General features: G+C 41.8%; 1 protein-coding gene across 6 annotated transcripts in view; it reads right to left on the bottom strand.

Annotated features, from left to right (window-relative positions):
- Positions 1-17,660, bottom strand: part of iqsec1b (IQ motif and Sec7 domain ArfGEF 1b) — a 332,046-nt gene that overhangs the window by 51,239 nt on the left and 263,147 nt on the right. The window contains exon 1 of one of the 6 annotated variants that reach the window (XM_084726911.1): positions 16,021-16,142. The exons of the other annotated variants lie outside the window; for them this stretch is intronic. Within the exon in view, the coding sequence (XP_084583037.1) occupies positions 16,021-16,097 (77 nt within the window). The 5' untranslated portion in view covers positions 16,098-16,142. Of the gene's footprint in view, positions 1-16,020; positions 16,143-17,660 lie in introns of those variants that run through there. 6 annotated transcript variants of the gene reach the window in all.

Genomic DNA, 17,660 nt, shown 5'->3' with positions numbered 1-17,660 from the left:
TGCGTAACAATGCACAGGCCATTTAGTCTTATCCCTGCAGTCATGGGCAGGAAATAAAACCCAGAGTCCTCTTTGTCTGAGACTGAGACAAAGCTGAGTAAAAATGCAGTCGATGCCAAGACCAGGACCTTCCAAAAACGGTTGAGACCAAGGCTACAAACTTATGACAATTTTTCATCATGGGATTCAATTTCACTATTGATCATGGGACTGGGATGGTATTAAAAAAAGTCAATGGGAGTGGGTAGGATTGGGAATCGTAATAACAATAGGTGAGTTTTTTGCAGGTACATGACTGTGGATTGACAGGAATGGGATGGGATGGGACAAGTATTTTTGTGGAAGTGGGATGGGACCCCATGAACCGCAGTCTAATTGGTTTAAGTCCCTCATCCATCCACCCCACCTCCTCCACATGTGGACTTCCTCGTTCTTTATAATACGTCAACTGATGTGGATGGATTTACGTTGAACTTACTTGAGAGCCGGTGCATCTCATGTAGACACTAAAGGCTACCTTGTTACAACTCGTCTGTATTTGATGATCTGGGAATGAGAACAGGCTGGAACCTTTGGGATCATTTTCAAAGTAGCAGTGATTTTATTCTCAATCCCAGCGATAAAGCAGTCTTGGAAGTTTTTGCAGTTGGATCACTGCAATTATTTGATGCCAGCTGCCATAAACAGGTATGGTGTGATCGCCCCCAGATTTTCACTTACAACTTAAAAAGTCGGCTCTAGTGAAACACCATGGCAAACGACTTAAACTTCTGCATAACAATAGTCAGTGAGAGGCTGAGGCGGTGGTTACTTTCAGTAGTTACCATTTTTGGACAGCATTGTTGCAACATTTGCAGGAAATTTGTTTTTTCCCTTGCTTTTCATGGGAATTTTTGTTTCTTAATAAGGGTCCAAGGTTGTGAGGCGTCTGGAGCGGCAATTACCAGCTACACAAATACTTCAAACCTGACTCAATACACTGGCATTATGTCTGTCTTTGGTCTGCATGTGAAACAGTTTGTTCCTGGCACCAGGTGCGTCAAACTATTCGGGTGAAATGGGATTTAATTCCAGGTGGAGTGGAGAAACTTTGATGCTGCCAAGCCTTCATTCCCTTGAATATTCCACTCACTCTTGCAGAAACTGTGGCCCTCTGTTCCAACTTTTCTTCTTCCTTTTCTTACAGGCTGCACATTTACACCCTCTAGAGGGGAATTTAAATTTCAGTTTGTAAAACTCATTTGGTGAAACCACTGACAGTTTATACAAGTCAATATTGAATTAAACATCTCACAAAGGCACTGAAGGAGTTCTTAAATTCCACTTTTAGTGACAACATAAAGACTGCCTGCACTAAGAATATATCAACTTTCTGATGGACTGACCAGGGAGTGAACAGTGAAATGAAAGCTGAATTTGCTGCATAGTCCTCCCCACCTCCTCTTTCTTTCTCTCTCTCTACCCTTTACGTCCCTTCCCTGCCACCCATCGCTCATTGCTGGCACCGAGTGGGCAGTGCTGCTGCCAAAGTGACTGATGGGCAGTACCCTCCACTGTCCTGTCTCTGAGCAGGACCATCAGGGCAACATTATGCACTCTGAGATGCTAGCTGAGTGGTCATGACGGGCTATGGATCCGTCTGCCGCCCCTGCTGCTTTCAAGGGCATTTTATCCAAGAGAGGAGAAAGAGAGGGGAGCTCAGGAGGAGCAGCTGTACATCATCTGCTGTGAGGGAGAGGGCACGGGACTGAGAGACGGGGGGGGGGGGGGGGGTCATCTCTTATCTACCACAAGCTGAACCCATCTGGTTCAGGCCTGAAACGACGGTCCCCGAAATGTCAGAGACAGGATATGAAAGCAAAGCAGACAAACACAAAATTAAATGTCATTCTTAAAGAAAACAGTTTCTCTACAACCTTTGAAATAAAGGTGCTACCTAGAACCATCAAAGGCTCTTTGGCTTGTCCCCATATGAGAACCCTTTTTGGTTCCTGTTAGAGCCTTTTTAAAGGTTTCACTTGGGAGGCATTCAGAGAGAACCAGGCTTGTGAAAGGTTTCACCCAGAACCTCATGTGAGGGGTTCTACAGAAAACCCTTCTATGATATAACAGTACCATCTTGAGCACTCTCTGGGGGTTCTATCCAGAACTGTTCCACCTTCTGAGGGTACTATTTTTCAGGGGTGTTATCTAGAACACACTCAGGGGATTCTTCCAAGAACCTTTTTAAAGGGTTATACCTAGAACCATATGTGAGGTTTCACCCAGAACCTACTATGAGAGGTTTTACAGAAAACCCTTTTGTGGTGTACCAAGGACCTTTTAATATTCCATGAGCATTATTTAGAATGCACTCAGGGGTTCTACTAAGAACCGTTTTATGTTATGGCAGAAAAACCCCTTGATGAGACCTTAACAAAAGTTCTTCCATCCTTGAAGAACTCTAAAAAAATGGGGTCCTCAGCAGCAAATGGCTCTGAGTAGAACCTCAGCTCTTTAAGAAGAACCCTGTTGGAACCCTTATTTCTAACAGCATACAGAAAACAGAAATAAAGGATAGCAGAAATGCCAGAAGTCAAGCCAAAACAAGATTACAGTGAGGAGGACATGAGGAGACATGAACCTACCTTCATTGTACCAGCTGAGGTAAAGCGCAGCTGACTCCAGGCCTGTCTCAACCTAGCACAACCTGACTGAAGCCGTAAAGTTTCAATCCCAAAAAGACGTCCAAACCGGCACTGACAGCAGATCTCCTCTCCTTCACACTGATGGATTTCCAGAGGATCTAGCTCTGGTTCGTGTGGTGGCTACAGTAGGCACCACCCTGCCTTGGCTCTCCTCTGCCAGCTCCTGTCCCGTCCCTTTTTTTTTCTGTGGTTGTAAAACACACACAGAGGCTATTGAAGGACAGGCAGCACCTCTGTCTACTCGCTGGCTCTGGGCGCTGTTGATGTTGGCATCTGCAATAAAGGCTGCCTTTCTCTTTCCTGCATGTCCCCCCTGCCCTCCTGCTGGAGTTTTCACCTCTGCCAAGGAGAGGCTGCGAGGCAGGAGTGGAAGAAAGGTTGTGTGACGGCGTTGTGCCGGCTGTGTGTGTGCCTGTCTGTCAGGGGAAGGGAGTGGCAGCCTGGTGTGACACACTTGATTACACTGGCTGATTGGGGATTATTTTTGGCTTCCAATGGCACCCTCCTTAAACCTGAAACTCCAAGCTGCGTGTTTTCTCCTGTAATTATCTCGTCCAGCGTCACATCGGTTTCACTGTCATTCATCTGACACCGAATACTTCTCTGTTTTATTTTCTGCAAAACATGCTATCACATAACCGGTCTAAAAGTGCAGCACACAGCACCCAGAGCTCCTCTCCTGGCCTGTCAGCTGACACCCAGGGTGAGCTTAAAGAAATGGGGAAGTAGTCCAGAGTGGGACACTCCCACTGAGTTATAGTTAAATAGTGAAGCAGTAAATATAGCACAGTGTTCATGAGACAATGAGCAACAGCCATATGAGAGACTTGAATTGTCTGAGAGGCTGAGAGGAGTTTTCCATTTTTAAATCTAATTACAAATACTTCACAGAGTGAGCCACAAAAGTACTACAGGATTCTTCCATCTTGACTGCTATAAAAGTACTGAGACAGACAGAGACAATATGTTCCTTACAGTAGGGGAGACTGGGGATGGTTGCAACACATTTTAAATTTCTTTTCTAGGCTATTTCGACTACACCAACCAAATCTTTTTATATAAAATTTACATCGGTCTGTTAATTACCCACACCATTTATAGATGATGACATTTGACATATTCACAATATTTATCCAAAATGAAGAAGTCAGAAGTTGCAACTGACCCCAATCCTAGGGACAGGTGCAACATTATCAGGGGCCAGGTGGAACATATTTAATATTTTTTACTTATTAACTTTTTGTCTCAATAAGGGTATTTTTCTGAAAATATGCATTGTTTACATTAATATTGCAGCATTGTTTATTTATCCAGTAATATCAATCAAATAAAAGTAATTGTGTTTTGTTTATTTATGCCCAAACTAAGCAGCCATGAAAGAACATCATGTGCCAGCTAGAAGCACTGACCTTGACATGTCAATCAGAGGGCAACGAAGCAAGGATTCAAACTAAGTAAATTTTGATTAATTCATTAAAAAAGGTTGAGCCATGTGACAAAATTACAGCTGATAAAAACCTTGAAATTTGAAATATGTTGAAATTTCCTTATGTCTTTCTGGTACGGTGAGGGTATACAAGAGCATTTGCAGTATCATCACACTAGGATGTTTCTGACTGAAGGAATAAGACTTGTTGAAACTGTCCCCTGTTCTAACTGACCCCATTCTACCCTATTTAAAATTCCTAATCAGAACTGTTTATATGAATTTGTTTCCCTATTATTTATTTATTCTTTACATTAACCTGTAAATGGCCCTCACTATGTGTAAAGTGAAAGATGTCCTCATAATGACCATTCAAGTGAGACTTATAACCTGACTGCAGTTCTCGGCTACAGGGAACTTTTTAGACACTTGTTTTTTCTTTTTGGTTTGTTTTACAAAACACTTAGTGTGTGGGTTATTTTTCCACTACTTTCATCAACTTCAGTTCCAGCAACAGCAGCGGGGATTTTTCCTGGCTCAAATCGAAACTGAGGTGCTACCATCCTGATCATGTGCACACATGTGCCTGTGTACTGTGCCTTCAACTGGCTCAAAAAAAAGTTTTTTTCACAGGAAACATATTTTAGGAGTTCTGATAATTATGTGATGGAGAAACATGATGATTATGCATACTTTATTAAATAAACATAATAAAGGTTTAATTTTAAATACAACATACAAGCTAATGTTTACACAGTAAACAGCAAAAAGTATGGCACTTTTACAGAGTATAATCAAATAAAATGTATGAAGTTAATATAATTTTATGTCTGTACAATATATTACAATATATTATGTAATGTTAGCATATTTATTATAATTTCATATAATAGTATGGGCCTAAAAGCCTATATACAGTTGCCTACCACTAGTATAAATATTCCAGTTGCAAGAATGCGATATGGTCCTGTGCAATATCCAAATCACAGAAACAGAGCCAAATTGAAAATTTGTACTAACTTGTCAATAATCATAACATAATAATGTTAAGATTATTGAAATGTTAATAATTCTTGCTTAACAATAAGTTCTAAAAGCTTACTGTAGCACCTCAACCAACTTTTTAATTTCTCGCCCATCCAGGCTGTGTTGGTTGGTTCATGAAAAGTGACACTGATGAATGTGTCAACTTTCTCCGCTGCTAGCTATCTAGCCAAACCTTGAGAGGGCAGCTACGTTCAGTTAAAAACAAACTCTACACAACTTGCCAGCACTAAATGGCTAGCAGACAAATTTAGTGACTAGCTAGTGAAAAAACTGTACGACCAGCAGCTAAAAAGACAGATATATCACTCAAGAGTTGGTGGAGACAAAACAGAGCTAAAAGAGAGTGAATACTGGACAACAGGTGGCCAGAAAGATTAATTCAAATGCATGCTAATGTCACAGTGTAAAAATGCAATTGTTTGCTAACATGTTAGCTGTGAGATGGTATTAGTACATCAAATGTGTAGTTTTATTTAATTGTATGTCCTTCAAATGGTCAAAAATTAACTTAAGAGTGGAAGAAATTCCCACTCTGTAGGCTATAGTATCTCTGTAGCTTCCACCCTGACGGATTACCAGCCAACAGTTTAGAAGCCATTACACAAAACTAATGGTATAGCGTGATCATATGACTCCCATTCATTGTCTCTATTGAGCATAATCCCTAATGCTCCAAAAAGAGTTTTCCACCATATGTTCGAGTCAATCTGCATAATTTACTTCACATAAATTTGCTGACACAGGCTCAGAAAAGGCCGCCTTCAATTGAGCTCTGCAGCATCAAATTGTTGCTAAGCCAGTAAACACCACATTTGCATTTCGGATCTTCGTTGTCGTGCATTTTCCTGTCCTGTAAGTCCACGCAGCATTCGTAATTAGACTAATTGTGAGTCCCATCTGGCAGAGCTGTCAATATTCGTCTTTATGAGCAACACAAATGAGTCCAAAGCAGCCTATAGCTCATGCATACCAACATACACACTGTCAGTTAGGGTAAATGAAACAGACACAACGTTAGTTCTTTTAAAGACATTCAAGACAGCGCATGCTGAATAGGAAGATTTAAGAGGAATCTGTCTGATCTGATCCAAGGCTCGGCCAAGCAGGGACCACTGAAAATGCTTACTGTGAGTCTTAATATATCCTCAGCAGTTAGACCTTGAGATGAAGTGACCTCTGGTTGACTCTTCCTGCCCCTAGACATCCATTTTCTTCCCCTTGAGCACTTCCTCTTCAGATGTGACCCCTGCTAACCTTCTGAACCAGTTACTTCCTCCATATATCTCACTCCTGCTCCAAACTCCACTGTGTAGACAACTTGTGTCGGCTTGTTGCACTCCTGTCTAGGATGTTCTTACCGTCGAAAGAGATGCCTCTGTTAAAACCTCTGAAACATGGCAAATCTGAGTGGACAAGCAGGGTGGTGTTAAAACACGCAAGTCATGCTGGTGTGATAGAAACTAAAAACACTACCAAGGAAGAATCGTAAATGATCTTATGCAACAGTGTGAAAGGCGTGTCTGCGGGAAGAAAGGGAAGCTAAATATTTCTGCTTGATTTGTTGACAGACAGATGACTGCCAGGATTATTACAGAACAGTTTGAATTATTTTGAATTGAGGTTGTATGAGGTATTTATTCATAGTGTAATACATAGATAATGGTCAGCAAAATGGATTTTAGCCACCTAAAAAAATCAATACTGGTTTAAGTGTATGCGATATTCAGAATATTTTGCCCACTTTACCTGAACATCAGACAGCCTTTTCCACTGAGAAACTGCTGTTAAGTAAGCCAAACATTACTCTCTCCAAACCCACCAGACTCCATTGGCAAGATTAGTCATTTTAACTCATTGAACAGGGGACTCGCTGGTCTACTACTGCCTTGATTGGTTAGTTTGTATGTGTTATTGTGTGTTAAAAGGTTAGTTCAGACTCACCAATGTCACACATCAACTCAAAAAACTAACAGATTCCTGCAGCTTTCCCAAACTACCAAACTTGATACTTTTAAGGGTACCCACCAAATTCAAAATCAGCACTATCAAGTACCAATTCACATTAAATCAACCTGTGCCAAAGAGTGCATCTGGATGAGAGAGTAATAACAGCTATAGAGACAAATACAGAGAGAGCGAGAGAGAGAGAGAGCAGCATTAAAGTGTGGTTAAACTTCTCAAAACCCGAGGCAGACAACGTTCACTGCAATGTTTGTAATGTGAAATGCAAAGCTGGTGAGGGCAACATGTCTAACAAACACAAAATACAGCATATGTAAAAGCTAAAGAGTGCACCGTTTTTCATAGCCTGAAAGCTAAATCCCCCACAGCGGCTGCAGCTAACATTAGCGTGCCTGCAGCTAGCGCTTAAACAGTGTAACTTAACCCTCCATGAACAACAAAACTTTAAGTATAGCATCGACAACTTCAATGACATCTTCAGGTGAGAAATTAGCTTGTTGGATAAATTACTGTCGGTGAAAACTCAGCTATTTTCACTGCCTTGGATGGCTTAGCATTTTGACTAGCATTAGCCAACACTCCTTACCAACATGCTACGTTACAATAGTGTGTGAGATTTTTTATTTGCATTTCTTACAGTGGCCGCCAAGGGCAAATGCACTGCAAATACAAAAACAAGTCACATACACAGAAACAAGTTGCATATTTGCAGTGCCTTTATGTATATGCCGCGTTTGCCCTTGCTGGCCACCGTAATTTCTGAAACATTAGCATCAAACTAATATTTATGAATTGCAGACTATCAACAGGGAAATATAACAGTGAGAAGCACTGCGCTGGTAACGACAACAACATACCAGAAAGGATATTATGTGCGTTTCCACCACAACACAAACAACAGTGTTGCCTTGGTGACAGACTAGCAGACTGAGATGGGAGACGGAGGGATTTTATTTCATTTGGTGTATAAAATGCTATAAATACCAAAATATTGAAAGTAAATAACAATGTGAAGTTTAGACTTATTTTTTACAACTAAAATGACATTTTTGTTCTCACAGAGAGAGTAAAATACTGAACAAAGGTACCATTGGGTACCAAATTCCAGATACCAGTACTGTATCAGTTCAAATGTAAACAGTGCCCAACCCTAGGTTCACTGTCATCTATTACTGATGAGTAAATCATACAACCCCACTTCAGTTCATTAGCACTATCAATTTAATAATCACAAGATCCATCTGTCTGTCAGGCAAATGAGGCAGAAATATTTAGCTGTCTTGGAAAAGCAGCTGACACAGCCCACTTCAAGTAATCCAAACTATCCCTTTAAATGGTTGCCAGAATATCTACAGTGTGCGCTTCATCTTTAAATTCAGTGGCATTAACCTGCTTTGTCCGTGTGTCAGTGTGGTAAGTAACCCTGGAGGACCTCTGATATACGGCCTCAGCACGGTTGGAAGGATCAGTTTCATTTATGTCTGTGAAGAGCACTAAAATCTCAGCAACTTTCCATTCCGGTGAAATATGATTTGGACACTCAGCTCGAGTTATTTCCCCCAGTTAAAAAAAATATGGATGTTGTGAAGAGGAAGGAAGGATTGGTAATTGTTTTTAAGGTTGAGAATGTGAACGGTAGCTTGCAATATATCAAAAAGAACAGGAAAGAGCATTTTTGTGCTCCATTCCAGACATTATTTTCCAGGAACTACTTTAAAGGCCTTCCATTTTAACCATTTGTCAACATTTTTTTTTTAGCAAGATGAGCCCCATATCTCCCTACGACTATCTGTCAACCTGAGTTCAGCAGTGGGAGGTGGACAGAGTGGACTGGAAAGCACTGCAGACACCAGTTGGTGTCTCAGCAGACTCCTACAGCGAGAATTCTCCAAAGAGTGTAATGTTTTTCGACAGAGGAGTTCCTGTGTCCCGAGGGGATGAATGTGCCACCTGAATATCTGCCAACCCGACAGCTTGACAGGGCCTGCCACGTTCACGTAATCGCCAGGTATTGCCGCTCCTCCCTACTGTGTCTCCCTTCCCTGCCCTGAGGCTACTTGTACACCTAATAACACCATGTTGTTTCCATGGAGAGAGATTATCACTGGAATGTTACTGGAATGCGGCCATTTAAATATGTCATGCACATTTCAATAGAACTCAGAAAACAAAAGGAAAAACAAAGTTCTTGAAATTGTAGCACAATTTGAGTTGAATTCGAATGGTGGTATTTATCATGGAGATATGGGGCCCTTGGATGTGACAAGCTTTGGTATTGCTGGTCACATTGTGAGGAAAAAAACAAGACAAATTTGAGTTATGGCTTCAAGAAATTGTGCAATTTGATGCAAATTGCAGCAATCGGGGTTTTAAAGTCCATTAATCGCCTCCATGAGCTGTGTGTCACAGCCTGTGCTGCAGCTTCAACTGCTCACCATGTCAAGCCGTTATTGTTATTTCCACATCCACAAGTGTGTAAGGGTCTGCTCTAGGGTTACAGAGAATACTAAAATTTTACTATTTTTACATATAACAGCCCTGTATTAGAATTTCTCAAAATTCAGTGCTTGTTATGTGTCAATGTTGATGTGTTTGCACTGAAACTGGAATGAATTTCTGCCTCACGCAGGACTGAGTGACTGTGTGTTTGAATTCAGTGCAGCTGAACTGTTCCCTGCGTCTCTTTGAAATTACAATGAAATAGTTCAAATTTCATTATAAATGTATGTAGTACTCAGCAGGTCTCATGGTTTTGCAGCAGCATGCACATGTTCAGGGTTAATGTCTCCTGTGGACATTCTGTTTCTGATCTGTTTCTGTAGGTATTTAAGTAGCATCGTTTCAGTCTCAGGTACCCTTTTGGTATCAAGAATCGCGATACTGAACTGGTTATTGGCATCAAACTTTTCCGCATGGAAATCACGCTACAACAAACTAAGAGGACACACCTGCGCATGTGGGGAACACGTCCTCCAAATGGACTCTATAAAGTAGTGTTAAAAGAACTACTACACGTCTGTGGTGTCCTCAGTTGTCCGTGTAGCCATCTATTTGGGAGTATAATCCTGGCTTTAGTTAGCAGGACAAATCAAAGTGCCAAATTAAAAAACTAACTCAAGAGTCCTGCACCCTCCGTGAGGTTCAATATGTCTCATTTAAAGCTCATGTAGTGTTCTTATCTGCAGCTGTGAGCCAACCTGGATTGGCCCAGTGTAGTACTGGGAACGTAGTATAAAACATATTCCAGGAATTTTTGACCAGTCTGACCCCAGCCTGCTTTAGCGGTGAAATCAAACCCTCAGCCAATAGAGAAATCACAGAAATGAGTCTGGGGAAAAAAAGCAGTTCTTCTGACTGTGAAATCCAAACAGCTCTGATCAACCACTCTGGTGTCTGGAGGTCCATCATCTTTCTTCAAAATCCAGTGCTTGGAAGATAATCATCTTGACATCCTCTAAAAGTGTTTTTTTTTTGGTAGAAACACATGGAAAAGCCAGTAGCCAAGCCACATCACCGAGGGCCCTGTGGCCACAAACGCAGGCTGTTCCCACAAGTGGAAAAACACACAACTCCAACTTGATTCTAATACCATGTGCTCTGATATCTTGTGTAGTTAGAGAAACTTCTTTGAAAGCACAGGTGATATTTACCTGCTGAAAAATGAAAACCCAACTCAGCCAACACAGGAGAGGAATGGGGAATGAAATGAAACAAAGGTCCCTGATGAATGATGCGGTTCGGTCACTGTGTTTATCCCCTCGGTCACCGGGCCAGCCGAACTCAAGCAACCTGTTTAACGAATGGTTGGCTTTTGCTGGATAGGGCTTGTTCTTACAATTCATGTGCACAAATAAACCAGAGTGAACCTAGCCTGGGAAGCAGATGAATCTGCGAGCTCATGTTTCATTTGCTCTGGCGGATACATTTGGCTACCGTTCAGACTGATTTCCACCCGCCCTGGCTCTTGTTGGACAAATCACAACCATTTATTTAATATAGGGTGGGTTTGATATCAGAACTTACAGACGAGCATCACTGCTCCACATTTGAAAAATCACATTTCAAGCATCAGGCTCTTGAAACTCAAACGGATCAGGATTCTGTTACTGTGCTGCCTCTTAGCATTGCTTATTACTAGATAATGATATATTGGTGCATATTCTTTAAACAGAACATGGGATGTAAACACACATTTTTTGCATGATCTTTCATAAGTGGTAACACTTGTGACAAAGATATGTAATGGAGGCAGGATTTATTTTACAGTTTAACATTAAATGTTATTACCTGGCTGATAATATTGATAAGTGGCCCAGGCTCTACTGCCTATTTTCTGCCTCATAGGTTTTGAGAAAGACATTTTCGTTCACTATTTCTGTGTAATTTGAGAACATTTGTGACCAGGCTGCCACTTTTTCCTGTTTGAATATGGAGCTGTTTAAATGTATCACTCAGCGCTGTGTCACATGTGTCGTTGCTCTGATTGGCTGGGAGGTCTATCCACTTGCCAGAGGCTTTTCTGAATTAATCTGGTGATACCAGGCTGAGGTAGACCCATAAGGGTTAGGCAAACTGCATTTCCTTAAATGCATCCGATCTGAAGACGCCGATCACAGTCACAAAATCAAGGCTGCTCTGTCAGACTGTCATTCAGCTCTGCAGCAGCGCAAATTAACTCTGACTGGTCATGCAACAGTGAGAGCAGCTATTAGCTAAGAGCAGGAGCTATGAGCCTGAGAAGTACTTTGAAACAATTTTCCTCAAAAGGAAATATGTCTCAGTCTCTGCAGACCTAAATTATATGTCCAGAATGTGTAATAGGTGAGTTTCAAATCATTTCTCTGTTAAATTGCCTCACACTTTCAGTATAAGCCTGATTTCATCCCAAAAGAGCCGAGCAGCTTCTAACCTAATGTTCACTGCAGCTAAAGCTTGTAATAACATGTCATATATTCTCTTGTGTAGTGTTGTTGAAGACTTGTAGGAGCTGTAGTTCTGCAGCCTTGTTGGAATAGCGAAACTAAAACAATATGACACTCCAGCGTTCACAAAGTACGGCGTCTCCAGAACGCTGGTTATGTCTGCTGACAGTAATTGTGGTAATAATCAGAAGAGACAGAGCGAGCACCAGCAGAATAATCCCCTGCAGCTTTTCCCTGCATGCCACATGTTACTGAGCCTTATGGCAACCTGTTGACACCAATCCCAGAGACCCAGTGGGCCAATGCTAGGCATGCATAAACAGCCTGTAATCCGCATTGCACACTGGCTGAAACATGCATCATATCACTGGGCAGAGAGAGGCAGAGGACTGTCTTTATTTATGCGTGGACGACTGTCCTATACCTGCTAAAAAAAAACACACTCACATCTGGTGTTTCTTTTTTTTTTTTTTTTTTTGTCATATGCAAAAAATGTTACGATACAGGGGATGTCTGAATTAATTTCAGAATACCACTGTTTGGTGTGACTAGAGCAGGGGTCTGCAACCTGCAGCAAATGCTCTCTTGCCCCTCTACATCGACTCCCTGTGGCTTTCATAAAAAGATATATGCAAATGAGAGACGGTTCTTTTTTTTTTTTTAACATTTTCATTTTCATTTTTTATCACTGTTGTAGGCCTAAAGTGATTCTTACATTCTCCACGTTTTCTTTTTAGTCACCTAAAATACGCACCATACCTTGTGTTGATGGCTCTCATCTTTTTCTCTAAATTTATGGTGGTGGCTAACTGACGATGCCTAATCCAAAAAAGAAAAGTTAATAGTTGTGGCTCCCGACAGATTTATTTAGTCTTTTTTGGCCATAAATGGCTCTTTTGATAGTTAAAGACTTGCAGTTCTGACATAAAACACCAATGACTCGTGACTTCATGTGGGCTTGAGCGTTTTAACTTGCACATAATTGATACCAGCCCTTAAGCCTAAAGATTTAAGTGTTATTTAAAGCCATGAATCAATTCTTTTCCCTTTGTGTCCTGAATCAGCTAACGTTGGCACTATTGATTCGCTGCGAGTCGAAACTTAATTCCCTAAATTCACTTTGTTTGACTGCATCCAATCAAGTTGCAGGAGAGAACCATGAAGAACTAACATTACATCACTGAGCTCCAGTTGGGAAAAACGATACCAAACGTAATTTTGTTCCCGTACAAAAACTTGCAGGTCAAAAATCACGGATGGAGATGCAACAACTTTGTTCAACATTTGATGTTACACAAAGCCTAATATTAACATAGTTAGCAAACCCCCACTTTTGTGTTGACCTCTCATGATATCCTCCCTGTATTTTTCCTAATTTATGACCAAACTTTCACACCTTTTTTTTTCTGACATAAAATTTTAAAGGGAAAGAACACATTTTTAAGAGAAGCCAAATTAATTTACCCTCAGAACAAAATTGTTAAAATATTAGTAATTCTGTTATTGCAATTAAATTTGAAATTGGACTACTAGGTAAGGCTAGATGCTGTGGTTCCATTGTGTTTTACAGCTAATAATTCTCAGTTATAAGTCATCTATAGGCACTTGCTTGCAAAAGACAACGTGTATGTTACTTATTTTGTTATTTTCATTCTCTGAAATCATTCAAATCTGTCTTTTTTGCAGGGAGGACCCACAAACTTGAAAAAAAAAACTTGAAAACTTGGTTTTGAAATCCTCCCTATTTTTGAGGTCTCAAGGTTGGTGAGTATGATTCTTAGTGAGCTAATACTTAACAGCTACGTAAAATTGTTAATCAGTGAGGCTTGAAAGTCACTGGTTTATTATGACTGGTTTAGGACTCGAAACCCAAAGTTTAGGACTTGGGACTCAACTTGGAACTTGTCAGTCTTGACTTGGGGACTTGAGTGCAAAGACTTGAGACCTACTTGTGACTTGAAAAACAATAACTTGGTCCTAACTCTTCTAACAACCTACAGTACTTTAGCAGTAGAGCAACAGCCATTATTCACAAGGCCAGAAAGAAGTTGCTTGCTAGGATTGAGAACATATTAAGTCCAGGTGTAGAAAACAGATGCAAGGTCTTCTGGTGGCAACCATTCCTCATGCTTAAGTGCTCAAGTTTAACATGGCAAAGTGAAGCCTGTACAGTTGCTCATATTCAGTGAGTTCCCTCAAACAAATCTGAGAGCTGGATTATCCACCTAAACTGAGCACATGTGAAATAAGACATCACTCCAGCAGCCTTATTGTTCATCCTCTGAGCCGCATAAAATTCACTTCTCCAAACACAATGACGACAACTCAGACTCGAAGATGAATGCAAATGTCAGGCGGTAGCATTGATGAGTCACTGTCTCAGATTTGGCTCGTGTGCAACCTCAGCAAACTCCAATCAGAATCCTGATCCTGGACCGGATTCTCCTTGGTGTGATAATGAATGACGGGCCGGCGGAGTGAGCCGGCCTCCGTCTGTCCGTCCATCCGTCCGGCCGAGCTTCACCTTTGAAACTGAACGCGAGATGACTCATCAGACGCTTGTCACAGCTTCCTGGCTCCCTCTCTCTCTGCTCTGAGCGCTCCTGCTCCTGAAAACTCCTCTGATGGGCCCATGATTTATTTAACACATGCTGATGTATTTTGCATTAAAACAGCCTAAATGCTTCAGTGCACTTCAGTGGTGGAAAAAAAGCTCCTCCAGCAGAGATTTGGATGTGTTATCCTCTCTGAACACTTTTTGCATCATCAGTTTTGTTTTGCTGAGAACGGCAGAGCTGCACATTCAAAGCAGGCAGGAGATGTTTTGGTAAATGTTGGACAAGAAAACAAATTTCCTCTTTCCTGTGATACAAAAATCATCAAAAAAAAAGGTACACAAGAATTCTTGTGAGCATAAAACAACAACAGCAGAGCTCAGCCCATTTTAATTCATAACCACAGAGGATTTCATCATTGTAGAATTATCTGATACCAAGCAGCTTAATACTGTATAATCTACCCAACCTGAAAATCCTGCCCCTGAGGATATAAACCAAGAACCGAAAAAACAGATCTGGCCTCGGAGATGGAATTATATCCACCAAGATCACACAAGTCATGCATAATCCTGCGCCGTGGGCCAGAGCCCCAAACTCATTATTGATGAATTAACGTGTGCTTTGCTAAAACCTATTAAACTGTATTAAGATATGCACGATGAAGAGAAATGTGGTAAGGCGGCGGAGCGACTTGCTAGTGACCCTCCATCTCATTTGCGGTAATGGGGAGTATGGCACGGGAGCCTGTCCACTTTGTAAGTGGAGTGTTGTCTAGGTCAGCACAGAGAAGCCTGATGTAATGAACTATTCCTGGGTCTGTTTAAAGGATCGATAGGGATTCATCACACGGCCGTCCTGCGCTCAGCAAAAGAGCATGAGGAACCAGGATGCAGCAAAAGACAACAACAACAAAAAAAACAACAATCAATGTCCACAAAGCTGCTTGGAGAAAGAGAGAGAGAGAGAGAGAGGGAGGCAGAGATGGGGAGGGGAGGGAGAGAGGACAACAACAACAACAACAGTCCAGGCACTGTCTGAGAAGTTGAAACGTCCCTTCAGCCCTAGTTTGCTGCGAGCCGTGGGTGTCCTCCAGCACAAACATCAGCTGCCATGACATCAGACTACAGGAGAGAGATGGGAAGAGGGGAATGGGTGAGGGTGAGGGTGGGGGTGGTGGTGGTGGGGGTCCATGCCAGTGCAGCTGCTGCAGTCATCTCTGCCAGACACCTGCCTGGGCGGTGGGTGTAAACAGAGTGTGTGCAGCCCGTAGCATTCTCCTCTCTTATTCTAGCCTCGTGCGGGGCACTGGTACTATGCACATGCCAAAAGCAGAAAATGTAGCTGGATGACATTAAGAAAATAAAATATACATAAATATCAAGGTGAGAAAACCTGAGAAGTGAAAGCAGCAGCCCTACCAGCAGAGTGAGACAGCGAGCGGCCCGGGACGTGGTCGACACTGGCAGGATGAAAGCGAGGGACCATCCTTGCACATTCACCTCCAGCTTCAGAGAGAGACGGCTCGGGCCCTCTCCACCCCTCTCCCTCTCTGCCTCCTGTGCTCTGAGCCTCCTCCCCCACCCCCCTCACTCCCCCCGCCACCCCACCACCACGCCGCCACTCTCTCTCTCTGTCACTCTCTCCACACGACTCTCTTCGGGCCCCTCCCCTCTTCGCTCCCTCCCTCTCGGCGGAGTTGTGTGTGTGTGTGTGTGTCCAGCCTGATGCAGCCCCGGCAGAGTCCTTGCCTCCGCCGGCTGTGCTGCAAGGTCAAGGTTTGTCTCTGCACAGAGTCCTTTCCAGCGAGAGAGACACACAAATCAGTCGCTGAAACCCAAGAGTGCGCAGGTTTTTAATTCAGTCATTTCACCGGCTGGCTTTTTCCTCCCTGGGTGAAGGTGCGGTAATTAATGAGATGAGCTGCTTTGAGTTTGATTGCAGGGAAAATGCACAGACTTCTTTGGCAGTGGAGTGGAAAATAAAAAAGGAGGGTAAATTATGACTGTGACAAACAAGCAGCACCGGTGCAGACAAAAAAAATCAATCAGGCTTCTGAGAAAGAGTTTACTTTCTGCTTTTCTTCCTCCTTAAAAGGCCCAGACATCAGATAAGAGAAGACTGATCGGCTGAATTCCACAGATTTAAACACAAATGGTGGTGACAGTAATTGTTTGATATGATTGCCAATACAATAGCTGACGTAAAAAATAAACACATTATATGTATTATTATAAGTAAAAAATATCAACACACTTGAGTATTGCAATATTATGTTTTGTGATACTGTATTGATTCTCAGAAACACTGTATCGTGATATTGTGATACATACAAAGATTTGTGGCAGTGGCTCATTTTGTGTTGTGTTTAACCACCAACTGTTTTTATATAGCAGTATTATTATCTATCTTAACGGTTCTGACTGCATAAAAGACTTTTCAACTTCTGATTTTTTGCATATAGAGGTGTGTTCTTTAGAACTATGACAGTGTTTTCAAAAATGTATTGCTTGCAATAAATCGTAACCGCTGCATCATGATACGTATCGTATCACCAGATTCTTGCCAACACACAGGCCTACTTCTAATCACAGGTAGCTGTTGGAGAAAAATGTTTAACTTTGTCTACATGAAATACTACTCTGGTCTTACACCTCTTTCAGGACAATATTGCAGTTTGTTCTTAAATAAATGACAAAATAGACCTTTTGTAAGTTTCATCTAATAGTGCCCATATTCTAATCTCCCCCCTCTATAAATATGGCTGCAACAAAAACTCTTTGGTATCTGGTAAAGCTCACCATCATGGTTTAAATAATGTAGACTGTTAGGATGGACCAGAACTGCAGTCTCCAATGTTAAAGTCAGATTTGTTAACACTTTATTTGAAGGTGTGTGTGTACGACTATTATTACCGAGGTGGACTTCTTTCTGGATTTAGCTCCTAGCACCCCAGGCTGAGTCAGCAATTTAGACTCCTAACCCCAAGGCTAACCGAGCTTATTTGCTAATGCCAGCTACAGATAAAGCAGACAGCACTTAGCCCACATTAGCAATTTGT

This window comes from Lutjanus erythropterus, chromosome 2, assembly GCF_056507025.1.
Source record: "Lutjanus erythropterus isolate fLutEry1 chromosome 2, fLutEry1.hap2, whole genome shotgun sequence".
Lineage (NCBI taxonomy): Eukaryota > Metazoa > Chordata > Actinopteri > Lutjaniformes > Lutjanidae > Lutjanus > Lutjanus erythropterus.
Note: the sequence above shows the minus strand (reverse complement) of the source record. Positions and strands in the feature narration are given on the sequence as shown.